Source organism: Rattus rattus, chromosome 13 (assembly GCF_011064425.1).
Source record: "Rattus rattus isolate New Zealand chromosome 13, Rrattus_CSIRO_v1, whole genome shotgun sequence".
In the NCBI taxonomy this organism is placed as follows: domain Eukaryota; kingdom Metazoa; phylum Chordata; class Mammalia; order Rodentia; family Muridae; genus Rattus; species Rattus rattus.
Genome location: NC_046166.1, coordinates 2700118 through 2716614, shown reverse-complemented (window position 1 = coordinate 2716614; position 16497 = coordinate 2700118). Strand labels below are relative to the sequence as shown.

At 42.8% G+C, this 16497-nt stretch overlaps 1 protein-coding gene across 1 annotated transcript in view; it reads left to right on the top strand.

The window, feature by feature from the left end:
- Window positions 1–7720: 7720 nt before the first annotated feature.
- The window catches only part of Appl1 (adaptor protein, phosphotyrosine interacting with PH domain and leucine zipper 1), a 41747-nt gene continuing 32970 nt past the window's right edge, over window positions 7721–16497 (top strand). Inside the window, exons 1-4 of the mRNA XM_032918418.1 lie at window positions 7721–7899; window positions 13142–13240; window positions 14521–14580; window positions 15609–15680. Of these exons, the coding sequence (XP_032774309.1) occupies window positions 7846–7899; window positions 13142–13240; window positions 14521–14580; window positions 15609–15680 (285 nt within the window). The 5' untranslated portion in view covers window positions 7721–7845. The remainder of the gene's footprint in view (window positions 7900–13141; window positions 13241–14520; window positions 14581–15608; window positions 15681–16497) is intronic.

Below are 16497 nucleotides of genomic sequence, written 5' to 3'. Positions count from 1 at the left end.
GGACTCTCTGACTTCTGTTACACTATCAATACTGGAACCTCACTGGGACTCTTCTCGGATATCCTGTTGTTACCCTGTGTCCTGGAGATCCTGTCATTTTGAATCTGTAGGCCCCTTCAGGTACTCCAGCAGTTTATCAATGAGGTAGATGCTGGTGTTGGTCAATTCAAAGCTCTAGATCTGGGCCTGAGAGGTATCTGAGCTGGTCAGCCTGCCAGCTCTCCTGCACCCACACCACCTAGAGGAGCTCTCCTGCCCTGCTGTGGCTGGCCCATCCAATGCCAGGTCTGCTCTCATGTTCTCGGGACTGGATTACCTGAAACTTGGGCAACCAGGCCAGCAGTTGCCGGGGCGAGGTGCAGGGTCTGATCTCCTGAGTGTTGCAGCTGGTGAATTCTCCCACTCTGGACCATGCATCTTTTTTTTTTTTTTAACTTTGAGGTAATTCCAAACCTCTCCTAAAACAAACAAAGAAAAAACATCAGATAGTCATTGCAGCTTTGCTTGTGGTACAGCCTTTCTCTAGAATATCGAAATTCAAATGCTGTAGTTTGAACATTCTCACCAAAACTCCTGTTGCAATTTAATCCTCATTGTGAGGTATTAAGGAAGGGGAAGGGCTGGTGTCAGCTCAGCAGGTAAAGTACCTGCTCTGCAAGCGAGAGGACCTGACTTTGGATACCTGGGACACACACAAAAGATGGACTTGGTACTTTACGTTTGTAACCATGTCGGTGGGGTGGGGGAAAACCAGATTCTAGATTTGCTTGCCAGCTAGACAAGCCAAAATAGCAAGTGAGAGACGTCATCTCAAAAGTATGGTGGAGGCCAAGAGACACATACTGATTGGACCTTTGGCCTCCATATGGGCTTTTATAAGCAAGGGCAGACATCCCATCCCATGAATGAATACACATAAAAAACACACATAGACTTGGAAGTGGGAAAAAGGAGGAGGAGGAGGAAGAGGAGGAGGGAGAGGAGGAGGATGACAAGGGAAAGGAGAGGAGAGAAAAAAAATTACTTAACTATAGTATTTGATGATGTGATTCTGATAGATTCAATGAGACCCTAAAGGTGAGACACAACTCTAACGGACTCTGGCTTTATAAAATGGGGTTTAGAGACGTGAGCTAGGATGTTCTGCCTCACCATGAATCCTGGGCTGCCGTGGGAACCTCAAGTGGCAGGCAAGGAGGACCTCTCAGACATGGCTGTGTTGAACATCTTAGTCTTCCACGAACCAAATAAATCTTCCTTCTTTACAGATTAATCCAAGGCACTGAGTTGTACCAGGAGAAAACAGACTAAGGCAGACTAAGAAAACCAAGGGTGGTGGTGGTGGACTTCTGTAATCTCAGCTCTCTGCACGTAGAGGTAAAAGGATTAGAAGTCAAGGTTAACCTGGGCTACAAAGGGAACTTGAGGTCAACCTGGGCTGTGTGAGCCCCTGGGGGGGGGGAGAAAAAAAAAAGAAGAAAGAAGAAAGAAAGAAAGACCCAAAAAAACAACCAAAGGAAAGAAAACAGGCTAAATACCTTATTTATTTTCAAATCTTAGTTTTGGCCACAGAAGCTTCTAAGTTACAGCAATAAAACATTAACGATTGCTGTGTTTTATAAAAAGAAAAAGAAGCCAGGGATATGTGTTTGGTAGAGGCGCGGTATTGGGGGGAGAGGGTGCCTCTGTGGGCCCATGTTGAGGCACCCCCCCCCCCAGGTACCAGCCACATGAGGTATAGTATAGAACAGAGTTTATTTAGGGCATGGGGAGGGGAATTGAGGGAGTAGAGTTAGAGAAAGGCAGAGAGAGAGAGAGAGAGAGAGAGAGAGAGAGGGAGAGGGAGAGGGAGGAGAGAGGGAGGGAGGAGGAGGGAGAGGGAGAGGGAGGAGGGAGAGGGAGAGGGAGAGGGAGAGAAGGAGAGGGGAGGAGGGGAGAGGCTGGATATGAGCACATGGATAGATGGGGGGGTTGGGGAGGATGAGGACAGAAAGGGACAGAGGGGGAAGAGGTAAGAGAGCAAAGGAGCAAGAGAGAGAGGAGAGGACGTGCAGCCCCTTTTATTCTGAGTCAGGCACACCTGGCTGTTGCCAGGTAACTGTGGGGGCGGAGCCTAGAAGAAATGCAATAGTTGTTTTGTTTAAAATGGTATTGGAAGTCCCTAAGACAATGAGCACAGTCTTCTGATTCAGAACACATGGTTTCTTTAGATAGGATAAAGGAAAAGTGTAGAAAATTCAAGCTTTGGTGTAAACAAAGCATCTTAATACTGAACAGTAGATATTGAAGAGGACAGGTACCTTTTTTTACTGATTGTTTATTGTGCTAGGTACTGCTTGAAGCTCATTGGTTCTTTTAGCAATTCTACAGTGTAGCTCTCTTTAGAAAGCCTCATTTCTCAGACAGCAGAGCAAAGACACAGGGAAGTTACTCGGCTCAAGTCACAGAACTACTAAGTGCTGGAGACAGGATTTCAAAACAGGTAGGTGGGCTCCATCACACCTAACCAAGAGCTCATAATCCAGGCTCTCTCCTGCCCTCCCTGTGAGAAATGCAAGGCAAAATTCCTGGTCTGAACAAAGAAATGAATTAATACTCTTTTTCTTGAAAGGCAGTTGTTTTTTTAAACCAAGTGGCATGATTTGAGCTTCCAAGTTTCCAATTCATATATCCAGTTCTTGAACTTGGCGTGTTCAGCTCAGCTGTGTGTTAAGGATCTGCCACCATGCCTTGTTGGGGAAACTTGCTATTAAGGTAGCAGTCCCCCAGGCCCGGATGGCTTTCTGAGCTTGTCACAAAATGAGCCTCCCTGTCTCTGCCTGTCTTTGTCTGGAGAGTGTCTCTGAATACAGGTGGCTGGCCTTGTTTGGCCTTGTCTGAAAAGTGACCTTGTACAGAGGTCTCTTCAAGGTGACATAACTTACCACACACGTCCCTCTCTGGCTTCTGGCCCGCATTGTTATTAGGTGCTGTAGTATATCTAATTAGCCCTTCCTGCTTGCTTCATGACATGGCATGACATGACATGATTAGTTCTGTCCGCCTATACTCCTGAAAAAGCCCTTACATACCTCATCCCCGAAACAATAATGTAGACTCATCTTGCTGCAGTGGTCTCTGGAGGTCATTCTGCAGGAATTCATGGTCATCTGAACCCTGGTCTCTGCCTCTGCCGCCTTTCTCCCTTCAGGTTGACCAACAGCCTCCAGGGAGAAAGGAGTGGGCGGGTGGAGGAGCACAATGTCTTATTTTCTGTGGTACCAGAGATGAAGCTCAGGACTTCATGCATGCTAGGCAAGCACATACTCACTAAGCTACATCTTCAGCCTTTTCTGCAGCTAAGGAACAATCTGTAAGTCCCACTACTGTGACACTCAAAAAGGATTTTGTGAGTGTGTGTGTGTAGCACTGGGATTACAGGTGTGCACCACTATGCCTAGCTTATACATTATACTTCCTTTCTTTTTTTTTTTTTTTTGGAGCTGAGGACTGAACCCAGGGCCTTGCCCTTGCTAGGCAAGCGCTCTACCACTGAGCTAAATCCCCAACCCTATACTTCCTTTCTTTAAAGATATATTTATTTACTTTATGTATATGAGTACACTGTAAATTCAGACACACCAGAACAAGGCATCAGATCCCATTACAGGTGGTTGTGAGCCACCATGTTGTTGCTGGGGATTGAACTCAGGACCTCTGGAAGAGCAGTCGCGGTGCTCTTAACTGCTGAGCCATCTCTCCAGCCCCACATTATACTTCTAAAAGGCTCATTAATCCCTTCAAAGTTCAGATGGAGGAGTCTTTGAGAGGCTATCTGTGCATAGACAGTTTCCTGGTTTTCAAGATGATCCCAGAATTGAGGTTCCTTTCACCATTCTGGCCATTGGGAATTACTCTTCTGTCTGTATTCGTGTTTTTTAAATGTTGGGCTGGTGACTGAAACCAAGGCTTTGCATATGCTAGAGACACACTCTGTCATGGAGTTATAACCCTGGTACTGGCTGAATAATTTCTAAACCACAAAGGGCTTATTTTGGGAAGGTGGTCCTGCAAAAGGCTGTTGAGAAGAATCCAACCGTGCTCTTCCTTTGCCGGGCTGAGGTGGGCGCGACATTCGTGTTTTTTAAATGTTGGGCTGGTGACTGAAACCAAGGCTTTGCATATGCTAGAGACACACTCTGTCATGGAGTTATAACCCTGGTACTGGCTGAATAATTTCTAAACCACAAAGTTATTTGGGGAAGAAGAGCTCATGCTCTGTCTCGTCTTTGACAGAAGTTTTCCCACATAGGTTCTCAGGTTTGCTCTGTACCCATAGCAGCAGTTTCTGTCAGGGTTAGGAATTTGTCTGCTAACAACCTTTCAGATGGTTTTTATATGTGCTGTGCTTACATTTGGAAACCACTAACCTAGAGGGATATATTTTGTTGTTGTTGTTATTTTTTTTTTCCAGACAGCATTTCTCTGTGTAATAGCCTTGCCTGTTCTGGAACTTGCTTTGTAGACCAGACTGTCCTTGAACTCACAGAGACCTACCCTCCTCTGCTTCCTAAGTGTGGACTACACACCTGGTTTAAATAATTGTTTTTTTTAGTTTATTATTTCATGTGTATGTGTGTGCCTGAACGCACGTCTGTGTATCGTGTGCTTGCAGAGGCAAAAAGAGGGTGTTGGAGCCCCTGGAAATAGAGTTACAGATGGTTATGAGCCACCATGTGGTTGCTGGGAATTGAACCCAGGTCCTCTGGAAGAGCAGCCTGTGATCTTAACTCCTGAGACATCTCTTCAGTCCCTAGGGGGATTAATTTTTAAAAGTAGAGCCCCAGCACCATTTGAGTTGTTAAATTCTTTCCTATTATAAACTGCAGACCAGCACTTTCAGGACTATCATGTAAAAACCTAATTATAAGAAGACCGAATACAACTTCAGAAGACTAGTAATTAATGAGTCTATTAATGGGATTGTATTTCTTTTTGTTGTAAATTGCATGTGTGAAACGTCTCAATAAATTACATGTGTAAAGTATCTCTAAGAATTCTTTGATGGGTGCTGCTTAATCCCGATTTGCTTTCCATAAAAATTACCAGCTGCCTCAAGTTTCCTAGCATGCATGAAGTTCCGAGCTTCATCTCCAGCACCTCAGGAAAGCAGGCATGCTGGCGATCCTGCTGCCTCAGCACACAGAAGATGGAGGCCAGGCATCAGAAGTCCAAGTTCATCCTTTGTTGTCTAGCAAGTTTAAAGCCAGCTTGGGCTACGAGAGACTTTCTTAAAAAAATAAAACAACTCCTCCCTCCCCCAGAAACTGAACAAAGAACTAACTTTTTGGTTATCAAAAGAAAATACAAAATCTTCAGCCTTAGAGCTGTTTTAAAATAATAAGTGAAAGTATACGTTTGAATGAACGGGTATATAGAGAATTAAAGTTATGGGCACTTTAAGTCTTTCTAATTTTATAATTTTGAAATCTGATTAAACTATGTCTTTTTTTTTTTTTTTTTTTTTTTTTAATTGCATGCGCCAGAAGAGGGCATCAGATCCCATTACAGATGGTTGTGAGCCACCATGTGGTTACTGGGAATTGAACTCATGACCTCTGGAAGAGCAGCCAGTGCTTTTAACTGCTGAGCCATCTCTAATTACATTTCCTAATGTAACTCATCAACAATCTGTTTTTAATTTTATAACCAGCTAGGCTCGGTGAGGATTTCTCGCCCTTTTAAGATAAAAGCATCTTGAGACCTCTCTGTAGAACAGCTCAGAAAGGCTAACAACAACATAAAAAATTATTTAGATATTATCACACTCAGATAATTCAGATGCTAAATATAATCTCTCTTCCTTCCTCTCTCTCTCTCTCTCTCTCTCTCTCTCTCTCTCTCTCTCCTCCCTTCCTCCTTCCTCCTCCTCCTCTTCCTACTCTTCCTCCTCCTCCTCCTTTTGGTTTGACCTCCTCATTATATACCACCACCAGTGTGTTTCTTGTTCTTTGATAATTATCATTCCTAATTATTATCCGTTATCTTCGTGCTCCTTTTTCTTTCTGTTTACAAATCACAGGTTAGTCAAGAAGGTCACGCATCTTGAAAGCTTTCTTTCTCTTTTCCCCCCATCCCCAACCCCTTTCATCTTTCTCTGGCATGGGGTCTCGATGTAGTCCAGGTCTCACTGTGTAGTCCTGGCTGGTCTTCTAGACCAGGCTTTCACCTTGCAAGGATCCTTGACTCTCTGTCTCCTGAATGCAGAGAATACTGGGAACATGGACATGTGTCAACACACCTTACTTGAAAGTTTCGTCTCTTTACAGCCAGGTGCATTGTGCTCATGGTAGCTAAGAAAGAAACATCAAGAATAAAATACCCATACAGTGGAAGAATTGGCTCTAAACTATCTTTCCTCAAAACTAAGGATCTCTTCAGGAGGGTGACTGTTTGATAGAGAATCTAAGGGGCAGGTTCTCATAAAAGGATCATATCACTGAAGATAATTCTGTGGAACTATATAATTGAAGTCTATCATAAGACTCCTGAAACATAGTTTTTAATCTTTCAAGAGATCATGGGGAAAATCGGGTAACTTTAGTCTCAAACATGCAGCCTCATCTTTATTACCATATTTGGATTTGCTCCAGGGTCTGCATTTGGTTCAGAGCAGCTGGAGAGCCAGGAGGCTAATACCCCTCTCTCAGCATATCATACTTTTTGAATGATAGTGGAACGGACTGGTGAATTAATGGGTAGATTTTTTTTTGAGGGGGGAATGTTAGTGATTTTGTCATTTTTCCCCTGTGTATCGATAAATACTACAGAGAAATAAAAAAAAAAACAAAAAAAAAAACCCAAAAAAACAAAAAAAACGTGTGAAGCAGGAGAAAAGGGTCCATCAAGGCTGAATCCATAAAACACAACAAAACAAAACAGGCCAAATCTCCAACTGTGTGTGAATTTCACTCTACAGTCAAGGAGACCATAAAAGCTATTTGAGTCTCTTCCATAATTTTTTTGGTGAAACAGAAATGCCAGTCGGTTTGTGAGAGAAGTGTTTTAACAATGGAGGTAAGTCCTCCAGTAATTGTATCTTTTAAATTTTCATTTAAAAAAAGTTTTCCTTTGTGATCTACAAGAAATAGGGTGATCGTATTTTCAGCACTGTCAAACTTCAAGGCCAGGTAAGAACTAATGATTTGTCAACAAAATCAAGGGTTTTAAACTGATGCTGATAGCCGGGTGTCCAGGGGGAAAAAAAAACAAAAACGGTTTACTACTACTACTACAAATTAACCGTAAACCCTGTTAATGACACAATTGCTGATTTCACAGATTTGTATGTAAGCACCACTTGACAGGAGTTAAGACTGAAAACTTCGAGCAGGTTTGGGAAGGTTATGGAGCCAGGCGTAGGGGTTTTTCTATGGCTGCTGATGAAATACTGTGCAGAAGTAAAACTGCCTCAGGTCCCCTCCAGCCGTAGTCAGTCCAAGCTCAGGTTAGCGGTGCGCCGGCGTGATTCAGACTACGTGCTCAAATACGCGCGCCCGACGATGGAGGTACACGCTCGCACACAGCACGGTCCGCGCGACCACTGCTCAGTGGAAAGCCCGCGGTCGGGGAGGAATTCCCGGCCAGCCCGGTAGCAGTGACAGGCGTCGCAGCGATCCAATGGTGCGCTGGAGGCGGGGCTGATGGGCATAGGGGGGCGGGATTTCCCGCGCGGCGGCCGCTGAGCTCGGGGCTGGGGCGGCGGCGCCTGCGAGAGGGCGGACCGGGTCAGCTGCTACAGGCGGGGCCGCGCGCGGAGCTGTGGGCGGCTGCCGAGTGTCCTGCCGCCGCCCAGCCTTCGCCACGATGCCGGGGATCGACAAGCTGCCCATTGAAGAGACCCTGGAGGACAGTCCGCAGGTGAGGCGCGGGCGGCGGCTGAGGACAGCGCGCGGCCTAGCGCGGGCTTGGAGCCTCAGGTGCCCGCGGCCCAGGTGGACGCCGCCGTTCGGGGTCGCTGTCTGCCGGGGCCTCGCCCTACATTCCCGGGTCGGGCTAGAGGCCCGCGCGTGCTCGCGCGGCTGGGCCACGGGCGGGGCGGAGACCCGGCGGCCGCCGCTGTCTCTGGTGGGGCCTGGCGCTTGAGTCCGCGCCGAGTCTCCTCTGCATTTCACGGGAGGTGCTGTTTTTATCGCGATGATAGGATGTGAGATAAGTCCTGGTCGTGGCGTTTTCGAAGGAGGCCCGGCATTCGGGGGGCCGCAGTGGCTAGTTTTCTTAGGAAGGGGCTGCGAGCAGGAGTGTGCAACGCCGGGTGGACGCAGGAGTGCGCTCCTTGCTCCCCATCGTGTATCCGTGCCCGAGTCTCAGGCTGGTGACTGTCACTTGAGCTGTGCACCGCGGGTGACGGAAGGCGCCTACGCTGCTTCGAGGAGGCTGAGGCTTTGGGTAGCAGATTTGGCCCGAATAAATTCATCAAAATGAAGGCCCCGTTTTTGTGTGTTTAGGGATGATGCTGGTGTGCTTGCTCTGACTGAATACAGTTTGTATTTCTTTTTCTGTACTGAATGAGATCAATTGTGTTTTAAAGGGTGTTGGGGCCTCTAACTTGTGTAAACTTCATCCTTATGCCAACCTTTATATATACTAAGATATAAAACTATGTTGCTGGTAGATTTTTTAAAATATTACTTGCTGAGAAATACATACTTCATATGCATTTGTAGTTTAATATGCCCCCCTCCAACCAAAAAGAAAAAGGAAAAGAAAAGGGCTAGCGTTTGTTTTCCTGGACGGCACTTTTGCCGTGGATTTTGTGCCACTTTTGATTTCCAAGTTGAAATTGTGCTCAGATTGTAGAATTGATTTATTCTTTTCTCTGAAGGCTATCTTTATAGGCCAGTTGCATGAAGGGATTCTTATCAGACTGAAAAAGAGAAGCCACGTTTTGGGTTATCTCGTAGTTTAAATTGTGCTTAATGATTTTCTCAGTGTAAAGTCTTAAGATATATTTATTTCAGATGATCTGCTGCAATTTTGTGGTTGTATTGGTCAGAATTTTATCGTTTTCCTTTTTAAAAATTAAGACTCAGTACGCTGTCTGAACTTCTTTTTCCCAGCTGACTTTTTATAGCTCAATAAAGACTATAAGGAGAATGAGTTATACAGTGCCCTACCTGTGACTTTCGATGTAGAGACAGCCCTGAGTGTAAGTAGTTTACAGCTTGAATCAGTCTTCATTCTGTGTAGCTCAGACTAGCCTCAAACATGAGCTTCCCCCTGCCTCTGTCTCCCTGAGTACTTACTGCAAGCTTGAGCCATAATTACTTTCAGTTGTTATTGTTGTCTTTTAATTTAAAATTTGTTTTTAGGTTTGTAGGTGTTCTATTTGCATGTGTTTAACAGAGATCAGAAGAGGGCGTTGAATCCCTTTTTACTGGAGGTACTGATGGTTGTGAGCCGTCAGTGCTGATAATTGAGCCTGGTTCTCTAGAAGAGCAGTCAATGTTTTAACCACTGATTTATCACTCCAGCCCCTGTTTTTTAATTTAAACAGTGCTTTGTTTGTTACTGGGGACTGGATCCAGGACCTTGCACTTGCTAGGCAAATGCTGTACTACTAAGATAAATCCTCAATTTTGCTTTTATTTACTTAATTTTTGTGTATATGTGTGTATTTGCATCTCTGTGTATATGTGCTTATGTGCATGGAGACCCAAAATTGGTGTAGCTTCCTTGATTGGTTTCTGATTATTTACCGACGACACACTGTCTTCCTCAGAACCCTGAGGGTTTGCAAATTCAACTAGTCTAGTCAACTGGCCCCCGGTATCCTATCTTTGTCTTAGAAGTACTGAGAGTACATGTGATCTCCATACCTGCCTAGTTTTTACAAGGGTTCTAGGGAATCAGGACTCTGGTCTTCAAGTTTGCAAAACCTTTAATCTACTGAGCCATCTGCCCAGCCCTATTAGTATGTGTTTATGTGTGTGCAAGTACTCTTGCATATGCACACGTGTAGAGGCTAGCGGATGACCTCAGGGTAGTTCAGTCTCAGCCTAGCTTGTTTTTTTTTCTTTCTTTTTTTTCTTTCTTTTTTTTTTTTTTTTTTAGATAGTATCTCCCTTTGAGACCTGGGTCTCTCATGGGATCGTGTTGGCTAGGCTGGTTGGGCAATAAGCCCCAAGGATCTGTTTGCCTTCCTGGCATTGGGATTACATGTACGTGCTACTGTAACCAGCTTTTTACATGGGTGCTTTATAGCTTAAATGTCTTCATAGTGTTCTTAAGTTAAAATTCCTAGACTGTATATTTCCTTATGTGAGTTAACAGACTTATCTTTTAAAAATGTTTTTATTAGCACATATTAATAATGAGTCATTATGACATTTCCATATTTATTATATTTGCCTCCCTTCCTTGTTCCCCCTTCCTCTCCCAGCTAGTCCTTTTACTTTCACGTCTTTAAAAAAGATCTTTGTTTTGAGAGGAAAATCTTGTGTTGCTCAGGATAGCTTGAGAGATCTGCCTGCCTCAGCTGCCAGAGTAGTTGCAACTGTTCCCAACTCCAGCATCTCCAGCTCCCAGTGTTGGACTTGGGGAGTTTTTCCAACAAATAGGGCTACAATTAATGCTTTGAATGTATATTCTTGTTTCAGTTTATCAAGAAAATAATCCAATCAGAATAACCAAGAATATGAAAACTCTCAAGCTCCTAATGTACTTTTTTTTTTTTTTTTTTTTTTTTTTTAAATTAGATCTTTCAATCCTAATCAAAGGGGAGCCACTGGGCTGAGGATGTAAGTCAGTGGTAGACCCCTGGTCTAGTAGTTAAGTAGACAGGATTGCTAGTGCTGTAGCTCTTCCAGTCCCAACAAAGTGGCCTGTTAACTTGGTGAGTAAAAAAGTTAGAGCTTGTATAAGACTTGGAAAATCCTGAATTATACTTACCTTTTTAAGATTTGTATTTTATTGTTGGGGCTTGAATTCAGCTATATTTATGGCTTGCTTGTTTGTTTGTTGGGGACAGGGTTTCTCTGTGTATCCCTGGCTGTCCTGGAACTCTTTGTAGATGAGGGTGATCTAGAACTTGGAGATCTCTCTACCTCCAATGCTGGGATTAAAGGTGTGGACCACCACTGCCTGGCTCTCTGGTCCTTTTGTTCATTCATTCATTCATTCATTCATTCATTCATTCATTCACTTTGCATCCTGATTGCAGGTCCCCTTCGTTCTCCTTCCAGAGTCTCCCTCACAAACCAATACTCCCTCCTCCCAATTACCAGAGAGGGGAGGTGCCCCATGGGTACCAACCTGCCCTGGCACATCAAGTCCCAGCAGGACTAAGCACATCATCTCTCTCTGAGGCCTGACAAAGCAGTCCAGCTGGGGAAGGTGCTCCAAAGGCAGGCAACAGAGTAAGAGACAGCCTGGTTTCAGTTGCTAGGGGTCCCACGTGAAGGCCAAGCTGCACATCTGCTACAAATGTAGGGGACCTAGGTCCCCTGAATGCTCTTTGGTTGGTGGTTCATTCTCTGTGAGCCCCCAAATGGGCGCAGGTTGGTTGACTCTGTCGATCTGCTTGCGGAGTCTTTGACTTCACTGACTCCCTCAATCCGATCCCTCACTCCTCCACAAGATCCCTGAGCTCCACGAAGTGTTTGGTCAAGAAACAGGCATGCTAAGCTCCTGTCTGCAAACATAGCAGTGTGTCATTAACAGTGTCAGGGTTGTCTCACCCTCAAGGGATGGGCCTCAAGTTAGGCAGTCAGTAGTCTGCCATTCTCTCATTCTCTGCTCCATCTTTATCCTGAACATCTTTTTGTGTATTTTGGGTCAGAGGTTTTGTGGGTGGGTTGGTGTCCCCCTGCCTCTACTGCAAGTCCCACCTACCTATAGTCTCCATATCCCCAGCTGCTAGGAGTCTCAGCTAGAGCACCCCCATATCTGGCTCTCGTTTTTAAGGTTTTTTTTCCACAATAAAGGTTGCACAGTCCAAATCTAACTAATCTAACTAATCTAACTAATCTAACTTAAGGGTATTTAAAGTTATATACCCCAAACACACCAGATCCGAAGGAGAAAAAAAATGTAAGCTTCTACTAGGATGTGCCTTGTTTGTGTTGTCTTGAAAATAGGCATCATAGTGAATCTTGTTAATTAATTATCAGTCAATCTTATTAATATTTAATTAATTAATTATTATTATTATTACTGATTTTTTTTTGAGGCGGGGTTCTCTGTATCCTTGGCTGTCCTGGAACTTGCTTTGTAGACTAGACTGGCTTCGAACCCAGAAGTCCACCTGCCTCTAGATGTCTCATGCATGCTGGGATTAGCAGCATGCACCACCACACCTAGACAGGGAATAGAACAGGAGAGCGAAGAAGAGTTTGTTACATCTGGCTACTAAGAGCCAGAGGCAGGATGCTGAGAGGGAAAGTAAGTCTTGAGAAGGAGAGTATGGAGACTGTGGACCTCATGTCACAGAAGGTCTTGTGCCATACTCCACACAGCTTACTGCTTAAGTTACTCCTTTGAATGTAAGAAGTTAGTGGATAAGAATATAAAGCCTGTCTTAGCTTACTACATCTGTAGTCTTAGCACCTCAGAGGCTGAAGCAGAAGGATCACTGTGAGTTTGAGGCCAGCTTGACCCTATCTTAAAATGAACAAACTATATGTGTGTATTGGGGTTGGGGGAGAAAGTGTCATCCTTTGGATTTTGAGCTTTAATTGTTCCTTTTTTTTTTCTTTTTTTAAATATGTCCTCCATGCGTTGCTCCTGTTCTTAGGTTTAACTGCAGGACTGCAGCACACCTTTGTTCTTCCTGCTTTTACTGCTACTTCATTGTTTGTTTTGTTTTGTTTTGTCTTTTGAGGCAGTGTTTCTGTGTAGTCCTGGTTATCCTAGAGCTCACTTGTAGACCAGGCTAACCCCAAACTCACAGACCTGAGTGCTGGGATGAAGGGTGTGTGCTACCATCTTTTATTAATAAAATGAAGCAGAATAAATCCTTTGACTTCTTGACATTACTATCAAAAGAGTTTAAATAGATGAAAAGTCAGAATTACTAGAGTTCTAGTATTTTACTGCTTTTAGAAAAAATGTTTTACCAGTTGATTTATATACTGATTTATGTAAACTTTTTTTTTTTTTACAGACAAGGTCTTTACTGGGCGTATTTGAAGAAGATGCTACTGCTATTTCTAATTATATGAACCAGTTGTATCAAGCTATGCATCGGATTTATGATGCACAGGTAAAGAACTAAAGGCTAACACAATACTGCTTAAAAGAGAATCTCAGCACATGAGGACAGACTTACTGCTACAAACTTCACTTGTTCTTAGGCACAGAGTAGTGTCTGTTGAAAGGATGAGTGAATACAAGTATATTACAGAACTCACATTTCAGTTAGATCTGTACTAAAGAGGGACAATATTGACGCATCCGTCCCATCTCTTCAAACATAGTGAGAGCCTTATTATTATTATTATTATTATTATTATTATCATCATCATCATCATCATCATCATCATCATCATCATTCTATGAGTACACTGTAGCTGTTTTTTAGACACACCAGAAGGGCTGGAGAGATGACTCAGCGGTTAGGAGCAATGACTGACTGCTCTTCCAGTGGTCCTGAGTTGAATTCTCACAACCATCTGTAAAGGGATCTGATGCCCTCTTCTGGTGTGTCTGAAGACATCTGCAGTGTACTCTTATAAAAAAAAAAAAAAAATCTTCAGCCTGTGTTCTATTGATGTACTTTATTTGGAATTAGTTAAGTGTATCAATTTTGTTTTCTTCTATTCCTAACTATTGTTATGATAGTTGTTTTTTCCTTCCATTGTGATAAGTTTTACAAGGCTTTATTCTGGCCAAGATGTTCAGTTAATAAGTGAAGTATTATTATATCGTGACTGACTAAAAACCCTGAATTAATCAAAATACCTTTCATCTGGCTTTGTTGCTTTGTTATGTCCTCCGTTAAACACATTGTGATGTTACTGAATGCTCATGTTTTCTAGATTGAAGAATACTCAATCATTCATATAGACTACAAATTTTGTTGACATTTTGTACAGTTTACTTCTAGCTTAAAATATATTTAATATTAGCTTTCACTAGCAGAGACCCTCAAAACAAAAGTCAGGTAAAAAGCACATATCTGAAGCTGGATGTGGTGGTATATGCCTGCAATCTCAGCAGTTGAGAGATACAAGTAGGAAGATCAGGAGTTTGAGGCCATCCTCAGCTACATAGCAAGCTTGAGGCTAGCCTGAACTATGTGAATCCATGTCTTAAAAAATAATACCTGGAACATTGCTTAGTTTTTTGACAGTGCCTCTCTTTTGTTTGCATTTTCTTTTGAAACACTTTTAATGGTAGTTCCTTTTCCATTGCTGAGAATAAAAAAAATGTGTATAGTATGAAGTAATAATAAATGAAGGTGGCTTAGATATTATCAAATAAACTATTTTCCCAGTCTGTAATATTGTGCTCATTTGATCAAATCCTGTTCTTTTTCCTTAGAATGAATTAAGTGCAGCAACTCACCTGACTTCGAAACTTTTGAAAGAATATGAGAAGCAGGTAAGGCTGCAAGGCTTTAAACATGATTCAGCATGGTAGCCATACAGTACACGTGTAGACACACTTTCACATGGTAGCCATACAGTACACGTGTAGACACACTTTCAACATGGTAGCCATACAGTACACGTGTAGACACACTTTCAGCATGGTAGCCATACAGTACATGTGTAGACACACTTTCAGCATGGTAGCCATACAGTACACGTGTAGACACACTTTCAGCATGGTAGCCATACAGTACACGTGTAGACACACTTTCAGCATGGTAGCCGTACAGTATACGTGTAGACACACTTTCAGCATGGTAGCCAGACACAGTACACGTGTAGACACACTTTCAGCATGGTAGCCATACAGTACACGTGTAGACACACTCTCATGCAGATGCTTCTATATTAGTGTTTCAAGCAAGGACCTCACCGTGTAGTCCAGGCTATTCTCAAGCTCAAGGTCCTCCTGCTTTGGCACTGCTTGAGTTTATAAAATACGCCACTGAAATTTCACTAAGTCCTTGTTAGTGACTTAAAGGTTGTCTGCTTTTCTATATTTCTCTTTTTGTAAAAAAAAAAATATGTTTTGAGACAAGGTTTCTCTATGTAGTCCTGGGTGTTCTGGAACTTACTCTGTAGACCAGACTAGGATCAAATTCAGAGATCCCACCTGCCTCCGACTTCCGAGTACTGGGATTAAAGGTGGGCGCCTTACCACCTGGCAGATTTTTCCTTTTGACTTACAAAGACACTGAGTTTTGTTCAACTTACACTGTTAGTTGTTGGAGGACCCTGAGCTTTGAAAGCCAAATCTTTAAACTTCTTCTACTGAGAACATTCCAGTATATGATTGATGTTAGTTGATCACTTAACAGTTATTTTAAACAGTGTATTAATTGCGAAGATTATTTTATTAAAAGGATATTTTTGGAGAATGCTAAAAAATTTAGAAATCTCTAAAGTTATTTAGAAGATTTGTGTTATTAAAAAAAATAGCATTGAGCGTTGATCTGGTCTGTATTTCTCTCTCGTTAGCGTTTTCCTCTGGGGGGTGATGATGAAGTTATGAGCTCTACTTTGCAGCAGTTTTCCAAGGTCATAGATGAGGTAAGCTTTGATCTTGCTTGAGTAGGTGTTTTTTTAACTAAATTATGCCAGTTATTCAGCTTTCTACTGGAAACTCTAAAGCTTTTTATTGCATTTTATTTATTGTGTACATGTGAGTGTGTGTATATTTATGTGGATGTGTTATGCATGTATGTGAGAGTGTGTGTATGTGTGTGTATGTGCATGTGTGAGTTTATTCTCATATACATATCTTTGTCATACATGGGGTTCAACCTGGGGCCTCGAATGAGCTAGATAAGTCCTCTACCACTGAGCTATAACCTAGCCCCACTTTTTCTGACATCATATAATAGCTCACTTTAGCAGAGTATTATCATAGGCAATCAGTGTTAGTAATGGTGTGTGCTGTTTTAGGGAGGGAGCTTAGTGGTAGAGGACTTGACTAGCATGTGAATAAGGGGGTCTGACCCCTTCACTTCAAAAAAACAAATGCTAGGGTTGGGGATTTAGCTCAGTGGTAGAGCGCTTGCCTAGGAAGCGCAAGGCCCTGGGTTCGGTCCCCAACTCCGGAAAAACAAACAAACAAACAAACAAAAAAAATGCTTATAGGAAATGGAATGTTTTCTAGCTTTTAAAAGGATTAAACATTCACAGTGTTTTATTTAGGCCAAGAGCATTTTTATCATCTTAGAAGTCTTTTTCCTTTTTATCTGTCACTTTCCCTGGAGTTTTTCCAGGTTCATGGCAATGATTGCATTTTGCTTTCTGTCTCTAAATTTGCCTGTTGTGGATATTTCATATAAATTAACCTATGTAATTTGTGGATTTCAAGGTGTATCTTCTTTCATTTTGAATA